Source organism: Bubalus bubalis, chromosome 22, assembly GCF_019923935.1.
Source record: "Bubalus bubalis isolate 160015118507 breed Murrah chromosome 22, NDDB_SH_1, whole genome shotgun sequence".
NCBI classification, from domain to species: domain Eukaryota; kingdom Metazoa; phylum Chordata; class Mammalia; order Artiodactyla; family Bovidae; genus Bubalus; species Bubalus bubalis.
The window spans coordinates 20,851,759-20,866,519 of record NC_059178.1 but is presented as its reverse complement, the minus strand read 5'-3'; the positions used below and the strand labels follow the sequence as shown (position 1 = coordinate 20,866,519).

At 53.6% G+C, this 14,761-nt stretch overlaps 1 protein-coding gene across 7 annotated transcripts in view; it reads left to right on the top strand.

Annotated features, from left to right (window-relative positions):
* MTCL1 (microtubule crosslinking factor 1) overlaps positions 1-14,761 on the top strand; it is a 113,062-nt gene that overhangs the window by 69,444 nt on the left and 28,857 nt on the right. For 4 of the 7 annotated variants that reach the window (XM_025273688.3, XM_044934613.2, XM_044934614.2 and 1 more), the window contains exons 5-8: positions 70-144; positions 3,072-4,247; positions 5,249-5,404; positions 13,629-13,859. In XM_025273688.3, coding sequence (XP_025129473.3) covers positions 70-144; positions 3,072-4,247; positions 5,249-5,404; positions 13,629-13,859 — 1,638 coding nt within the window. Of the gene's footprint in view, positions 1-69; positions 145-3,071; positions 4,248-5,248; positions 5,450-11,134; positions 11,240-13,628; positions 13,860-14,761 lie in introns of all 7 variants that reach the window. The other 3 variants (XM_025273689.3, XR_006547717.2, XM_044934615.2) reach the window with 2 other exon arrangements.

Below are 14,761 nucleotides of genomic sequence, written 5' to 3'. Positions count from 1 at the left end.
AGTGAGGCTGGGAGCAGGAGGGGGAGACCTGAGAGTGGGGTCATTGAGCGGGGAGTTTCTGTCTGGCAGAACGGAGGAGCCGAGCACCTTGGGAACTGCAGGTCTACAGCCAAAGCTCAGAGGAAACTGCCGCCCCGGCGCAAGGTAGGAGCGCGAGCAGCGGTCGGCGGCGCTGGGGTGCTGGCCAGAGGCAGACTTGCAAGCCAGACAATATACACCCGCAGCGTTATATTTCTGTTGCTTGTCAAGGCCTTTCCGCTGGTGGCGGCGGTGGTGGTCCTGTGTGCGTCCTCCCCAACCCCGGGCCGTGCTGGGCTTCTCTGCCACACCACGAAGAGTCACATGGGCCGGCTACTGGATCTGCTTCATGCTCCTTCCTGGAGCTGTCGGACCGTCTCCTGAAACCAGAGCTCGAGGTCGGCCTTGCCCCTCCCGGGGATTCTTGGCAGAGTTCTAGAAAGTCTTCAGTTACCAGATAAGATGGGTGTCCAGCCCATGCTGCTACAGCTGAGGCTGTGATTCCCCCATCATATCAGAAGAAGTTGGCCTCCTGCCCCAGAACAGGCCGAGCCCGGCTCCCCCCAGCCTCCCCTTACTCTGCACGCCAGCTCCGGCTGCCCCCACTGAGCAATGAAGTTGACCACACACTCCCTCGGTTTCAAAGACGGCCTTTTTTTTTTTTTTTTTTAAATCAAAACCTGCGTTAGTCCTGGTGGCAGGGCTGGCTGTGCATGGGTGTTGCGTAGAAATGAAGCATGCTTTCATCATATGTTAGAATTCCTGGTGTGGGGGTAGTTTCTTTCCTTAAGGAGCTGGAGCCTTTTTGGATATTTGGTCAATCCTCAGGTAATCTATGAATCGGACGCTCACTAGGGTATGTCGTGGAATCCTGCTTTTTTACCCAGCCTGGGTTTAAGTTTGAGGAGACAGAGGAGGAGGATGGTTCTGATTTAGAATCAGACTTGTGGGGAATGGCAGGGGATGGGGAGACGATGTAAGGTTTCCAGAAGTCAAGGTGATTTGAGGGCTTGCTGGGGTTTTATACCATGTAGGCGGGTACAGATAAATGCTTCTATCTGAGCACAGAGCCCTGGGGAACACCAGACTCGATGTGCATCCTCCAACAGCTCAACTTTGGGGGGAACAACCCTCAGGAGAAACAGCCTGAGACACCCTGACCCTGGTTTGAGACAGAAGTGTCCTGAACTGCGCAGGGGGCTCTGCCGCTCGGCCGCCACCATCTCAAGGGCTCACCAGTCGTGAGTCTCCAGGGAGGGTGGGTCAGGACACTGGTCCCGCCTGGGACTCTGTCCAGGCTTGAGTCCCGGGCTGAAGGTGGAATTCCCCTGGGACAGGTGACATTCCCCTCCACTGTCTCCACGGCTGTCCCCAGCACTGAAGTGAACTTCTGTGTTTAAGTTGGAGACAGGATGGTGTAGGTGATTCTAGACTCAGGACAAGCACTAGCTACCAGGTTCATGATGGGGCTAAACATCTTTCTCTCCTGGGCTTGTCACCCCTGAAGTGATTCATTTACAAAGTACTGACACTCGATCTCCACTGACACCTGTTTTAGTTTATTCAAACCCCTTCTTGTGACAACAAAGACCTCTCTATATTTGGACACATAGATTTCTTATAAATCTATATCAAAAAATTTAAAAAGATGCTTTTGATCTGCTTTCGAAAGTTCTAAGAACCTGGGTTGTTTAACATGCCAATTTCTGGTACACAATATGTATTCAGTATTTCCTGAAGGAATGAATGAATAACAAATAAGTAGGCTTTTCCCCTTAGTGTTAAGTTAGGATTAAAAACTGTATGTGTTTTATGGCCCATGTATTCTGTGTAGGCCCTGTACATCATTACCCCAGCAGTGATGGTAACCTATCTTGCTCCATTGCGTGGCCAGTCAGCTTTACTTCCAGTTGTCGCAGAACCCCTCATTATGTCCACCTTTGTTGTTGTTGTTCAGTCGCTAAATTGTGTCTGACTCTTTGCGACCCCATGGATTGCAGCACACCAGGCTTCCCTGTCCCTTATCATCTCCTGGAATTTGCTCAAACTTACATCCATTGAGTCGGTGATGCCATCCAACCATTTCATCCTCTGTGGCCCCTTTTCCTCCTGTCTTCAATCTTTCCCAGCATCAGAGTCTTTTCCAATGAGTCAGCCCTTCGCATCAGGTGGCCAAAATATTGGAGCTTCAGCTTCAACATCAGTCCTTCCAATGAATATTCAAATTTGATTTCCTTTAGGATTGACTGGGTTTCTGGGATTAATTTCCTGCTGTCATAGCCACTAAAAGGTGCTGAAGTCGAGTTTGCATGGAGAGAGGGTGTGAGTCACCCGGGCCTTCAGTTTACAGTATCCATCTCATACTAACCGCCAGAGCTGGGTGCTTACTCTGCAGCTTAGCATCCAGAGGCCCTCATGCCCATCATCTTGAGTCATCCTCACGTCATCCATGGGATGAGCTGGGGGAGGAGGATGGTGGGGGGTTGCCTTGTCTTAGGTTCTCAGATTTGTGGAAAGCCAGGCTGATTAGGGGTCACCTGGCCTCCCCATCCCGTTAGGCCCTATGAGGTGCTGGCGGCCCCTCTGTGGAGGGAGGAGGTAAGTGGCAACAGGTAGAAGCTGGCACAGAGGCCTGTCCACCTGCCCCAGGCTAAGCCTGGGGTCTGGGGTGTCTCACAGGTCAGGATGGACCCAAAGAGGCGGAGTGGGCCGCCACACTGTGACAGTGCTGGGCTTCATTGCTCACTCCTCTCCATTCATCTCCTGGGTGATGGTTTTCATGTGCACCTTTGCCCAAACTACTTGTTTGGTGTCCTTTGTTCCTGTGACCAAGCAGGCCTTGGTGCCCCCATGAAGGACCAGGCCTGCCCCGTCTGTCATGGCCCCTCTCGGTGGACCCCATGCACTGACGGGAAGAGTGGTGTTTCGTGTGTGGTGTGTGTGTGTGTGTGTGGTATGTGTGTGTGTGAGGGGTGAGGTGTGAGGAAAATCGTCAAAAAGAGGAAGGTGTGATATTTTCAAATAACCCTGATCTGGGCTCTCTCTCTGGGCAGGATGACAGCGCGGATCTGAGGTGCCAGCTCCAGTTTGCCAAAGAGGAGGGCTCGCTGATGCTCAGGAAGATGGCCAAGCTGGGGCGCGAGAAGGACCGGCTGGAGCAGGAGCTGCAGAGGTACAGGGCCCTCTACGGGGACGCTGACAGCCCCCTGCCCACGGGCGAGGCCGGCGGGCCACCCAGCACTCGGGAGGCCGAGCTGAAGCTGCGGCTGAGGCTGGTGGAGGAGGAGGCCAGCATCTTGGGCCGGAAGATCGTGGAGCTGGAGGTGGAGAATCGGGGCCTCAAGGCTGAGATGGAAGACCTGCGCGGCCGGGAACCCCTGCCCGGTGGGCCGACCTCGCCCTTCGGGGGTGACTCCCTGGAGTCCTCGGCTGAGCTGCGCCGGCACCTGCAGTTCGTGGAGGAGGAGGCGGAGCTGCTGCGGAGGTCCATCTCCGAGATCGAGGACCACAACCGGCAGCTGACCCACGAGCTGAGCAAGTTCAAGTTCGAGCCGCGGCCCGAGCCGGGCTGGCTGGCAGGGGGCGGGGCGCCCCTGCAGGACGAGCTCCAGGTGGTGCGGCTGCCGATAAGCGAGCTGAGCGGGGAGGTGCTGACTCTGCAGCCGGGCCCGCGCGCCCCGAGCCCGCGGGACAGCGATGCTGACAGCGACACGGGTCGGAGGAGCGACGACGGTGAGGACGGACGCCTGCAGCCTCGCCGGGAGGGCCCCATTGGCGGTGAGAGTGACTCGGAGGAGACCTTCGAGAAGACGTCTGGCTTCGGAAGCGGGAGGCCGTCGGAGGCCGGCGAGTGCCCGGCGGAGCTGCTGCGCGCGCAGGAGGACTCGGAGCGCCTGGCGAGCATCAGGCACGAGGCGGAGCGGCTGGAGCGCACGGTGGAGCGCATCATCACGGACACCGAGGCCGCTCTCCCGGGCGGAGAGGCCTCGCCCGGGGCCTGCGGCCAGGGCACCAGGGAGGAGCCCCAGCTGCTGGGGACCCTCAACGCCAGGATGAAGGCCTTCAGGAAAGAGCTCCAGGCCTTCCTGGAGCAGGTGGAGCGACTGGGGGAGGGCCTGTCCCCGCTGCCCCAGCTCACCGAGTCATCCAGCTTCCTGTCCTCTGTGACCTCCGTATCCCGGGACTCCCCGGTGGGGAACCTGGGCAAGGAGCTGGGCCCGGACCTGCAGGTAAGGGGGCTCCTGGCTCTGCCTCCCTGCTCCGTCCTGCTCCTCCTCCTTCTCGCTGGCCTTGCCGCGCTCCAACTCACCTTGCTCACAGCTGCTTGGTTATGATCGCAAACCTGCATTGTACTAAAGCCTCAAGTTTTTCAACCAAAGCCTTTCTGTTGGTTGGGTTTCTCTATTTTTTTTTTTTTTTTTTTTGGTTTGGTTTGGTTTAGCTCTCTTGTTTCCTTGTTTCTTTCCCCCTTTCCCTTTTATTTTTAACCACGCCACTGCTCTTGGCTAAGAGGTCCTCCCTCTTGACACGAGGCTAACCCACTGGCAGCACCAAGGATGGACGCATTCTGTCCCTTCTCCTTTTTTTGGCGTCCTCAATGACCAGCCATCTCGATGAAGAAGCAAAGAGGAGTTTGAAGCGCAGTGCAAGCGCTCTTCGAAGTCAGGATAATTAGCAGACTCCCGGGAGCGGGTGCATCCGTGCCTGGGTTCACCGCCCCAGGGACAGTCCAGCCCACCGGCTCCCTCTGTGACACAGCTGGGGCAGGCAAGGAGCGTGGTGGAGAGAAGGATGGCTTTGACAGCACCCCGGAGCCGAGGGCGACGAGTGGTGTGGCCCGGACGGCTCTCCGTGCACCGCCCTGGACTGTGGCGTTTGGTGCCCGATGCCTGACTGCGGGCGAGTCTCGCTCCCGCGTCCCCATCGCATGCGCCTCGTGACCAGCGTGTTGCATTCTTCCGTTTCTCTGTTTGCCTTTCAGATCTCTCAGCCTGCCGTTTTGCTGCTCCTCCTCCTGGCTCTGTTCTCTCCTCTCTCTGATGCCGCTGTGTTTACGTTGGTTTCTCTGGTCATGCTTTTCCTCATCCCATAGATCTCCAGCTGTCTGTCTACTCCCCCCCCCCCCCCCCCCCGCCCCACCTCACTCTCTTGTCCTTTGTATTTTGTTTAAAATTGTAAGACAAGAACAAAAGCAAAAAAAAAAAACAAATCCCTCCCATGCACCTCACAGTCCAAACTGAGAGATCAGATGGAGTGGCAGCCGGGGCAGGAGCGAGGGGAGGAGCGGGGTCACCTCCATCTCCGCACCGCACGGGAGCTGCACCGCCGAGCCGACGGGGATGCCGGGAGCTGCCGGCCTGGAGCCCAGAGCTGCTTCAGCCTCGAGGTGAGCAGGGGTCCCCCTCACCTTCCCACTCCTCCTTTGCTGTGTGTTTGTGTGACGGTTCCCACCTAGGTCCAAGGCCCCTAGGGAACATGATGGGGATATGGGGCATGTGGGATCAGAGGGGTACTTAACTGAATCAGAATCCATGGCATACAACTGAACTGGGGGATTCACACAGGGTGAGGACAGGGGGCCTGGAAACGAAGCGAAGCAACTGAGACTGATTCATGAGGCTGTGTGGCTGGTTGTCAGGCAGTGAGGAAAGCAGGACTGAAAACCAAGAGTGTCCCGCCTGTGTGTCTTGCCCCGCCCCGACCTGCTCCTTTTCTGGATGGTGCTCCAGACGTAGGGCAGAACCGGGAATGCTCTTCTGACCCGGGGGCTCTTCTGCAGTCTCTGTTGCCATAGCAACCCATGTCCACAAATCTCACAGTCACTGTGGATAGTACTGCTTTTCCTCATCCTATAGTTTTCCAGCTGCCTGTCTACCTTCCCCACCCCACCCCACCCTCTTGTCCTTTGTATTTTGTTTAAAATTGTAAGACAAGAACAAAAGCAAAAAAACAAATCCCTCCCATGCATCTCACAGTCCAAACTGAGAGATCAGATGAGTTGCAGCCGGGGCAGGAGCAAGGGGAGGAGCGGGGGTCCTGTTGTAGGTCACAGTTGTCCCGTCCGCGAAGGCTCCTCCCTTTAGGTAATTCCACCAGGACAGAAGGTAGGTGGCCCTGAGGCGGGTGTCTGGCTTTGGTACCGCCTGTTGAGGAAGTTGCCGCAGGGTTAGAGCCGCGTGTTCTGCATTAGGAAAGGTCGGGGTGTTTGCTTCCGGAAGCAAACAGAAGCTCACTTCTCAGTCAGGTGAGAAAGTCCCCCAAGAGTGCCAGGTGCTATGTAACAAAGTATGAATAGTGATCAAGAACCAGAAGGAATATGTCTTGCTGTTGAAGACTGCCTGGCAGGAAGGGGTGTCACGGCTCCAGTAGCTGGTACCAATGTTGTGTTTGTTCTGGTGTGATTTTATAACTGTCAGTGTACAGTAAAAATGGGCAAAAACTAGCCAATCAGACTACATCAAATGACAGCACGTATAAGGCCAAAACCAGCCCATCTGCATCCTGTCCTGCACACAGGTTACTTTGGCACAAAAACCCATAGCCAGAGGCCGGGCCACATTGCCAGTCTTCTCTGCCCCCAGAGGCCCTTTCTCTGGGTGGTCCGGTGCCCTCCTCCCTCTATACACCGTCCGGGGTGTCCTGTCTACTAAGCGTGTCCCGTTCACTGTGATGAGGTCAGAGGACTCCCTCCCCTGCACCCCCAGGCCCTGCTGGTTCCCCAGGAGCAACAAGTCTGCCCCCTACTCTCCTGGGCATGTGTGCTCTGCAGAGCTTCAGAAGCCACAGAGAATCTGGAGAGAGGAAGACGCTTAGCTGAAACAGTGTCGTGGGAAACCTTCATAAAAGGGCACGTAGCAAAGTTAGCTAGTGCTGTGCGGTGACTTTGGGTCACCAAACAATACGGCTCAGAAGGGATCTTCAGACAGACCCCCTCATTCTACAAGTGGGAAGAAAGCACAAGGCAGTGTCAGCAAATTCTCCCCCACCCCAGCTGACTGGTGGTGGAGCTAGGGCCAGAACTGCCTCCTCGGGCCTGGCCTGTCCTCTCCCCACCCCGGCCCCTCCCATGAGGAGTGCTACCTATTCAGCAGGGACTGGCCCCCACTGACCACTCCCCCCCAGGCCTGGACATTCCAACAGGCGCTCCATCTCCTTGGGGGCCATTTCCAAACCCAGATCACTCGGGTGACTAATCCTTACGCCCACTATCTTGCCATGGAATGTTTTGTCTTTCAAGCGTCTGTCTGGTTTCCTTTAATTTTATACCTTCTAATGAGACAGTAAAAAAATAAAAAACAACTCTGTAAAAGGCAAGGTCCAGGAGCATCATTTCCTAGAAGGGGAAACTGATTTACTCAGGAGTTAGACACACTTCATTCTGACTTTTTATTCACCAAGGCATTTCACACAGGAGAGAAAACTCATGTATGCAGACACAATTTTAAAATACTTTCTAAAAGATGACACCCCTCTGGTTTCTGGCCCCTCTGACAGCTCCATAGTTTTTCCTTTCATGATGAGAGGAGCCCCATGTTGATCCCATGTAGGGTCTGGTTCTCCGTGTGTGTCCCTGGCATGGATGTCACCCTGGGGCTCAGCTTGGCCTTTGAATGTGATATTGGGTTAAAGGATCGTACAGTGGACAGTTCTGGGGGGCAGAACCCTCAGAACCCTTTAGTGAAGACTTCGCTGAATTCATTGCCAACACTTGGTTTCCCATGAGGCTCTACTGGAAACTGTACACACAGTAGCAGGGCAGCCGGCCAGAGAAGTGACTCTGGGTTAAAGACTCGGCACAGGGCACGGATGCCATGGAGTGCCGTGTAACTGGGGCGAAGGCAGACGGAACAGACGTTTTCATCTAGAATGGGGCTGAGACTGAGGGAAGGTGTACTGCTAGCAGGGTTTTTTTGTTTTTAAATTGACGCATAGGTGATTTACAATGTTGTGTTAATTTCTGCTGTATGGCAGAGTGACTCAGTGACACACATATATACATTCTTCTTCATATTCTTTTCCGTGAAGCTTTATGACAGGATATTGAACTATATAGTATGACCTTCTTGTGCATCCGTCCTGTGTATTCTAGTTGGCATCTGCTAACCCTATCCTCTTCCTCCCCTTTGCTAATGGTGTCTGGACTTCCTCTTCCGTTGCCCTTGACGTGACCTTGGTCTGTCTGCAAACACTAACTACTCAAACACATGTGAATTTCCTTCAGCCCTTGGCTCCTTGGAGGTGCTAGTGGAGGGGTTGACAGAAGCCACCTTAGATTGGTGGCTTCAAAGAAGAAACAACTTTCTGAATTGAAGCTGAAGTTTAGAAGATTCCTCAAGTCCCATTTGTGAAGTGCCTTCTGTGTTTTTTACGTTATAGATTTCATGTTTGGGGAAAGGGGACAGACGCTAAGTGCTTATTTGGGAAGATTTGGGTAGACACGGAATCTTAGTAGTATGTTGAACTACTACTAAGGAGAAGGCAATGGCGCCCCACTCCAGTGCTCTTGCTTGGAAAAGCCCATGGACGGAGGAGCCTCGTAGGCTGCAGTCCATGGGGTCGCTAGGAGTCGGGCACGACTGAGCGACTTAGCAGCAGCAGCAGTCACAACAAGGCGAAAAAGAAAATAACTGCCTCTTACTCAGTAGCGTGTTAGCAGATCACAGGTCTTTGTGGTGGGAGGCCCACCCTTTGGGCTGCACATGCTGAGCTCTGGGGGGCACGGTGTGTCCATATCCTCGTCCAGCCCCTCAGAACTGCCGCAGCCAGAGAGAGCCAAAGTCCCAACCTGCCAGCACCCATGAGCCTGCTAATGCAGCTACAGAAAAGTTAACCGCTCAGAGGAGAACAAAGCGAGCAGACTTCAGAAAGGCCAATACTCTGGTTGCCTGTTCCTCTCGGTGGCTGCCAGCAAGATTCCCATGTGGCACGGGCGTCTTCCCGGGCTTTGCTCCCTGAGGCTCCCGGCAAGTCTGCTGAGAGCTTCCATCTGTTAAGAAAGCAGGATACGGAATATGTGGTTTGGAATGTGCCAGGCGCCTTAAAAATAGTGCTGAAGGAGGAGCACAGGCACCGGTCAGATTACACGTAAATATGAGACTGAGCCTGTGCCCAGAGGATCGAGTTTCTGGGTCAGAAATCCCGGAGTCCTTCTCTCAAGCCCCTCCTCCTGTCCTTTCATCAACGAGAGCGCTCTTCGGCCTCAGCTGTGACATACCAGCCTCGATGAAAGGATGTGGGGTTTATATGCCAAGTACGCGGGCACAGGTGCTGACCCGATAAACCGCTTTGGAAAGAAGCAGTAGCAGAACTGCCCCGAATAAAATGGAAGTCATGGGAGATGAGGTCACAGGGAGGGAGGCAGAATGGAGTCCTGGTGAACGAGTAGCATTGTTGTTACCTAGTAAGTAACCACGTGAAAAGATTTTTGATTTTTTGGTTTGATTTGGTTTTTGTTTGTGTGTTGAGATAGCGAAGTTGTCTTTAGTGTGGAAAGTAATTTATACGCCACTTTCTCTGAAGATGTCCAGGAAATGATCAGTGTAGTCGTGGCACAGGCCATGTAGGGGAAGGCTGGAGTGTGGATTCCCCAGTGATAATACAAGGAGATGGTCGTGCTGTCGAGATGAACACGTGTCCATGGCATAGGGACCACCAGGGAAGGCATCGGCTGAACGTAAACCAACTGCATAGGACAAGGTCAGTGTGTTTGGTGACTAATCAGAATCTTAGGTGAGTGGGATGGTTTCGGCAACTCGGTGATGAAGGGGAAGTATGTATGTTTGGAGGGAATCTCTGTGTTGTGTGAAACCTTTCTCACGTATGTGACGTGTATGAGCATGTGCAGTTGTGTGGCGGTGGTGGTGATTCTGGATGGCAGATTCTGCCATCGTCTGTTTGTATTTTGGTTTATCCAACACTATAGTGGCAGCATCCTACCTAGGAGCAGTTACTTGTCCACAGAGCTTTATTTCTTTTAATGTTTGCTTATTTTTATTTTTGGCTGTGCTGGGTCTTCGTTGCTGTGCGCAGGCTTTTCTTTAGTTGTGAGCACTGGCTACTCTCTTGTTGGGGTGCTTGGGCTTCTCTTTGCCGTGGCTTCTCCTATTGCAGAGCACAGGTTCTAGGGCGCACGGGCCTCAGTAGTTGTGGCACACAGGCCTAGATGCCCTGTGGCATGTGGGATCTTCTCTGACCAGGGATCAAACTCGTGTCCCCTGCATTGCAAAGGTGGATTCTTAACCACTGGACCAGTGGGCAGCACATCATGCTTCAATGTCAATGATGCCTAAGATTTTTAACAGGACAGTGTTTCCATCTCTAAAAAACATGTCATAAAGGAACTCGGCCTCCTCTGTCATTGCCATTTGGACATAAAGGTGTAAAAGATGGATTTTACCAGTAACCGTTTTATTGAAGATTCCTGTAGGTATTTTAATGTAAAATGTAACAGGCAGACCTTGTGCAGCTCCTCCAAGGCACTGGCGTCTGTTCAGTGAAGGAGCCCCAGGCCACTTGCCGTAAGCATCCTGGGTGGGGGGACTCTGGGGAAAAAAGAGAGGCCTCCCAACGGCGCAGGAAGAACTCTTAACAAGAAAGTATGAACTCATTAATTATGCAACTGAGGGAGACACTCATGGGCTTGGGCAGTGAGTCCAGAAAGCCGTGTGTGAGGCAGTCATGCATGATCGCCAGCTCTGATGCCCGCAGCTTCTAGAAAGTCATCTAGAAGCCGCCTGTGTGGGGCTGCCTCCTCTTGGCCTGGTTTGTGGCGCTGTGGTGGCGAAGCCCAGGCGATGGCACTGCTCACCGACCCGGCTGCCAGGTTAGAGATGCGGGCGGGGCTCTGGGGGGGCTGCTGAGATTCACTCTCTGCACCCACGGGTGTCTTGTCACTCTGTGCCCCTGCCTCGTGCACGGGTCTGTCCCATGTCTTCAGCTTGGGCCAAGTTCTCACTGCCGCTAAACCCCTTCCTTTGTCCCACCAATCAGCTCTGGGGCTCCCCCAAACAGAATGTATCCACTAAACCCCTTCCTTTGTCCCACCAATCAGCTCGGGGGCGCCCCCGAACAGAGTGTATCCACTAAACCCCTTCCTTTGTCCCACTGATCAGCTCAGGGGCTCCCCCAGAGTGTATCGATAAAGGAGCTTCAGGGTCAGCTTGCGCAGGTAGTCAGACTACATCAGAAAGAGGCAGAGAGATTGACAGACACTATCTGGAAGGTAAATATGACCTGGATCCAGCACCACCTTCTCTGTTCGTAGGCCCCGAGAGAGAGAGGATGGGCGGTGCTTTATAGGGACTCGGTCTCATGCACCAATTGGGCAGCCTGGACTTGGGGCTGGAGGGCACATAGATAAGGGCACCCAGTCAAGCTGCCCACCTCGGGGTGTCTCACAAAGATCACTGTCTACCTTCCTGCTGGAAAGCACACTTTTCCATCCTGACTTTGGTCAGTATGTGGTCTCAGGAGATGTGGGTTTGATCCCTGGTTCGGGAAGACCCCCCGGAGAAGGGAATGGCAACCCACTCCAGTGTTCTTGCCTGGAGAATCCCCATGGACAGAGGAGCCTGGAGGGCTGCAGTCCATGGAGTTGCAGAGAGTCGGTCACGACTGAAGGAGTAACGCAACAGACAAGCTTGCCTACAGCCAGAACCAGTAAAAGGCCTTCCAGGCCGCTGGACATGAAAATGTGTCCGTAATGTCCAGTGTCTGCAGATTGGTACATTTCGTCAGTATCAGGTCAATTTTCTGCTAGATCAACAATTCACCCGTTGTATTAAAAAGCTGCCACTAATTGGACTGTGGCCTTATCAGCTCTTTAAGCCATTTTAGAGTAACCTGGTCCTGGCTCAAAATCCTCATCCACTAAGCGCCTCCCCAGAGTTCCCAGGACCTGGGATCACTGTCCCCAGGCCTCCAAGGTACCTGCCACCCCTGACACACCCGAGATGCAAACCCAGGCTCGAATGGCCATGACTGCTTCTCAGACCCTTTTGTGTTTGTTCCTGGAAGACATCTGTTATCTTTGAAAACAAAAACCAGATGATCTTGAGATGGCACCATGGTGTTTCAAATGCATGTCCTATGCACAGTAAGGTATCTGTATGTACTTACTCTGGCAAGGAATGTGCATGCCACTTAAGCCTCATGTTGTCTGTGGTTCTGCTCATCTAAATGGGTTAAAAACTGATCAAGGGAGCGCCTTCTGCCATGAAGCTCCGGGAGAGCCAAGCCAGGTACCACTAGACGTGTCCCCTTTTTTTAAGTTATATTTCCAGGTCAAGTTTCACATATTATCACCAAAGAAAAGTAATTTCATATCACCTGAAGGCTAATCCCTAGAGAATTTAGCTGTTTGTTTGTTTTTTACATTGCTCCAAAAATCATGTTTGAAAATGAGTTTATCCCTGGAGATGCTGTCAGCAGAACCGCAGGTTCCTGGTGTTTCTAGTACTGGATTCAGGATAAGGGGCTGTGGGGTGAAGACTCTCCCAGCCTCAGCTGGAGGCTCTGAGTAGTCATCTGGGCTTGTTGAAAGGGAAAGGGGATCCTGGAACAGAAGAAGGGCCTTGGAGGAAGAGGGAGCAGAGCAAGCCAGTCAGGAAGGGACATTTCCAAGAGGTTATAGATCAAAAAATAAACTAAAAGAATAGACCCTCCCAGGGCTGTGCCTCCCGGAGCCAGTCCTGGGGCACCCGCCTGGCACTGGGCACGCACGGCGGGGGTCAGCTGTACTCGCAGCTGAAACCTCACAAGGATCAGTCGATGGCCTGAGATAACACAAATAAATGGCAGACACTGGGCTTCCAGCAGTCAGGCTGCCCCCTCCTCCCCCTGTCCAGCTCCATGTCCACAGGGGACAAAGCCAGTGCTGGGACTCAGGGCTGCTGAGTGTGTGAGTGAAATTTCCAGCTTCAGGTGCTAACGAGGTCTGGTGTCAGCACCCAGCTTAGTACTTTCTCTAGTACTTGAGGGAAACAAAACCAAACCCACCTGTTGGTTTTTGACACAAGAGGGGGTGTCAGGGTAATAGCAAGACTGGCATTCTAACCCTTTCTGGTCAGTGGAGCAAAGACTTTCAGCCTATATATCACTTTAGCCACCATGAACGCTATTCCTGTGCCCTCATCTGCACCCCATGTGCAGTTGAGTACTAGCTTGTCATCTTTCTCTCGGGGTCTGTGGGAACCCTAGGGCTCAGTGAGTCAAGGGGGAAGGATTCCCACTTACTCTGCCTGGACACCTGCAATGTGCCAAGGCACAAGGTACCAGCCCCGGAGTGCAAACAGGGTCTGCCCCTGGGTCAGCTGTGAGCCCTGCCTCCAAGAGACAGTGCTCCTGAAGGGGCCTAAGGAACATCAAAAAACCGCACGAGAAACTCCACGATGAGAAATGATGCCGACCCCTCCCCTTGAAGGGGGAGTCAGGAGGCGCTTGGGGTTTTGTGAAGAGTGAGCCTCTAGAGGAGTTTACTAAACTCAGGGAGTGGGGGGCAGGGGGGAAGTTTCTGAGTTTCCCATCCCAGGCGGGATGGCCGCTGGCAGAGGCTCAGTTGGGTGGCAGGTGGGGACAGCCGCCCGTCACGGCGCCTCTCTTCTTCGTCCAAGGTGGAGGAGGAACGCCGCTGCGCCCTGCGCAGGCGCGACCGGGAGGCAAACGGCCTGGCCCTGCAGAGCTCGCTGCACGAGCGCGCCTGGGACGACGAGAGGCACCTGATGCAGCAGGAGCTGCGCTCCCTGAAGCAGAACATCTTCCTCTTCTACGTCAAGCTCAGGTGGCTGCTCAAGCACTGGCGCCAAGGGAGGCAGGCGGAGGACGACGCGGAGGACTTCATGGAGGTAGCTCGGCCCCGGGAGTTCCTTTGTATGGGGTTTGTTCTTGAGCCCCAGGCCCTGCTGTCCGCCTACCCACTCCACTCCGCACACAGTCATGTTCTGATTCTCTCAGGTTATTTTTCACGCCCAGTCCAGGCAGAGCAAAGGCAGTGGGGTTGTCCGGTGCTGCCCAGGGAGCTCGTTTGAAGAACACGCTGGTCTGTAAGCCCCTACTGCAGCCATGCTTTTTGCTGCCATGTCTTTTTGCTGATGGATGAATTTGTTATCACCCCCAAAGTCCTCCACTGGTTCATTCCACAGTGATGGTTTGCAAACCCGGCTCTAACGTGGTCTCTCTGAGCTCCAGGAGCTTTCTCACAGCCTCTGAAATCAGTATATGAAGCATATACCTACTTAGGCCTCAATTCCCAGGTTCATGGCAGAACCAGAGCTATTTGCCCTCTGATTGATGGTTATTGATTAAGGCAGAGTGGCCTCCAGCTCTGCAGGCTCCTCTCTGGCCATGCTCTCTGGCGAGCACAGGGCTGGAGCTGCTGGTGTCTGCTACTCTGGCTGCCTCGTCAACTGTTTTAGGGCCCCGTGGTGGTTGGCTCCTCTTAGCCCCCAAAGACCCTCTGCTCCCACTCTCCTCAGCAGTGTGTGCAGTTTTAAGACATCCTGGGAATGGGGAGATACGATGCTCTTCCCTCGGGGTGGAGAACTTCAAAAACGAATTCAACCTGCTTCAAGATAGCCATGACCTAGAAAACCATCGTTAAGCAAAACCTGGAAGTAGTTGTCAAGTTTTCTATTGATCAGTACTTTGGAGGTCCGCCTCCTTTCACTGTAACTGAGAGCAGGAATGATTTATAAATAGTGATATTTCTAATCTCCTCTAATAAACTGGGCACCCTCTATGTCAGGTT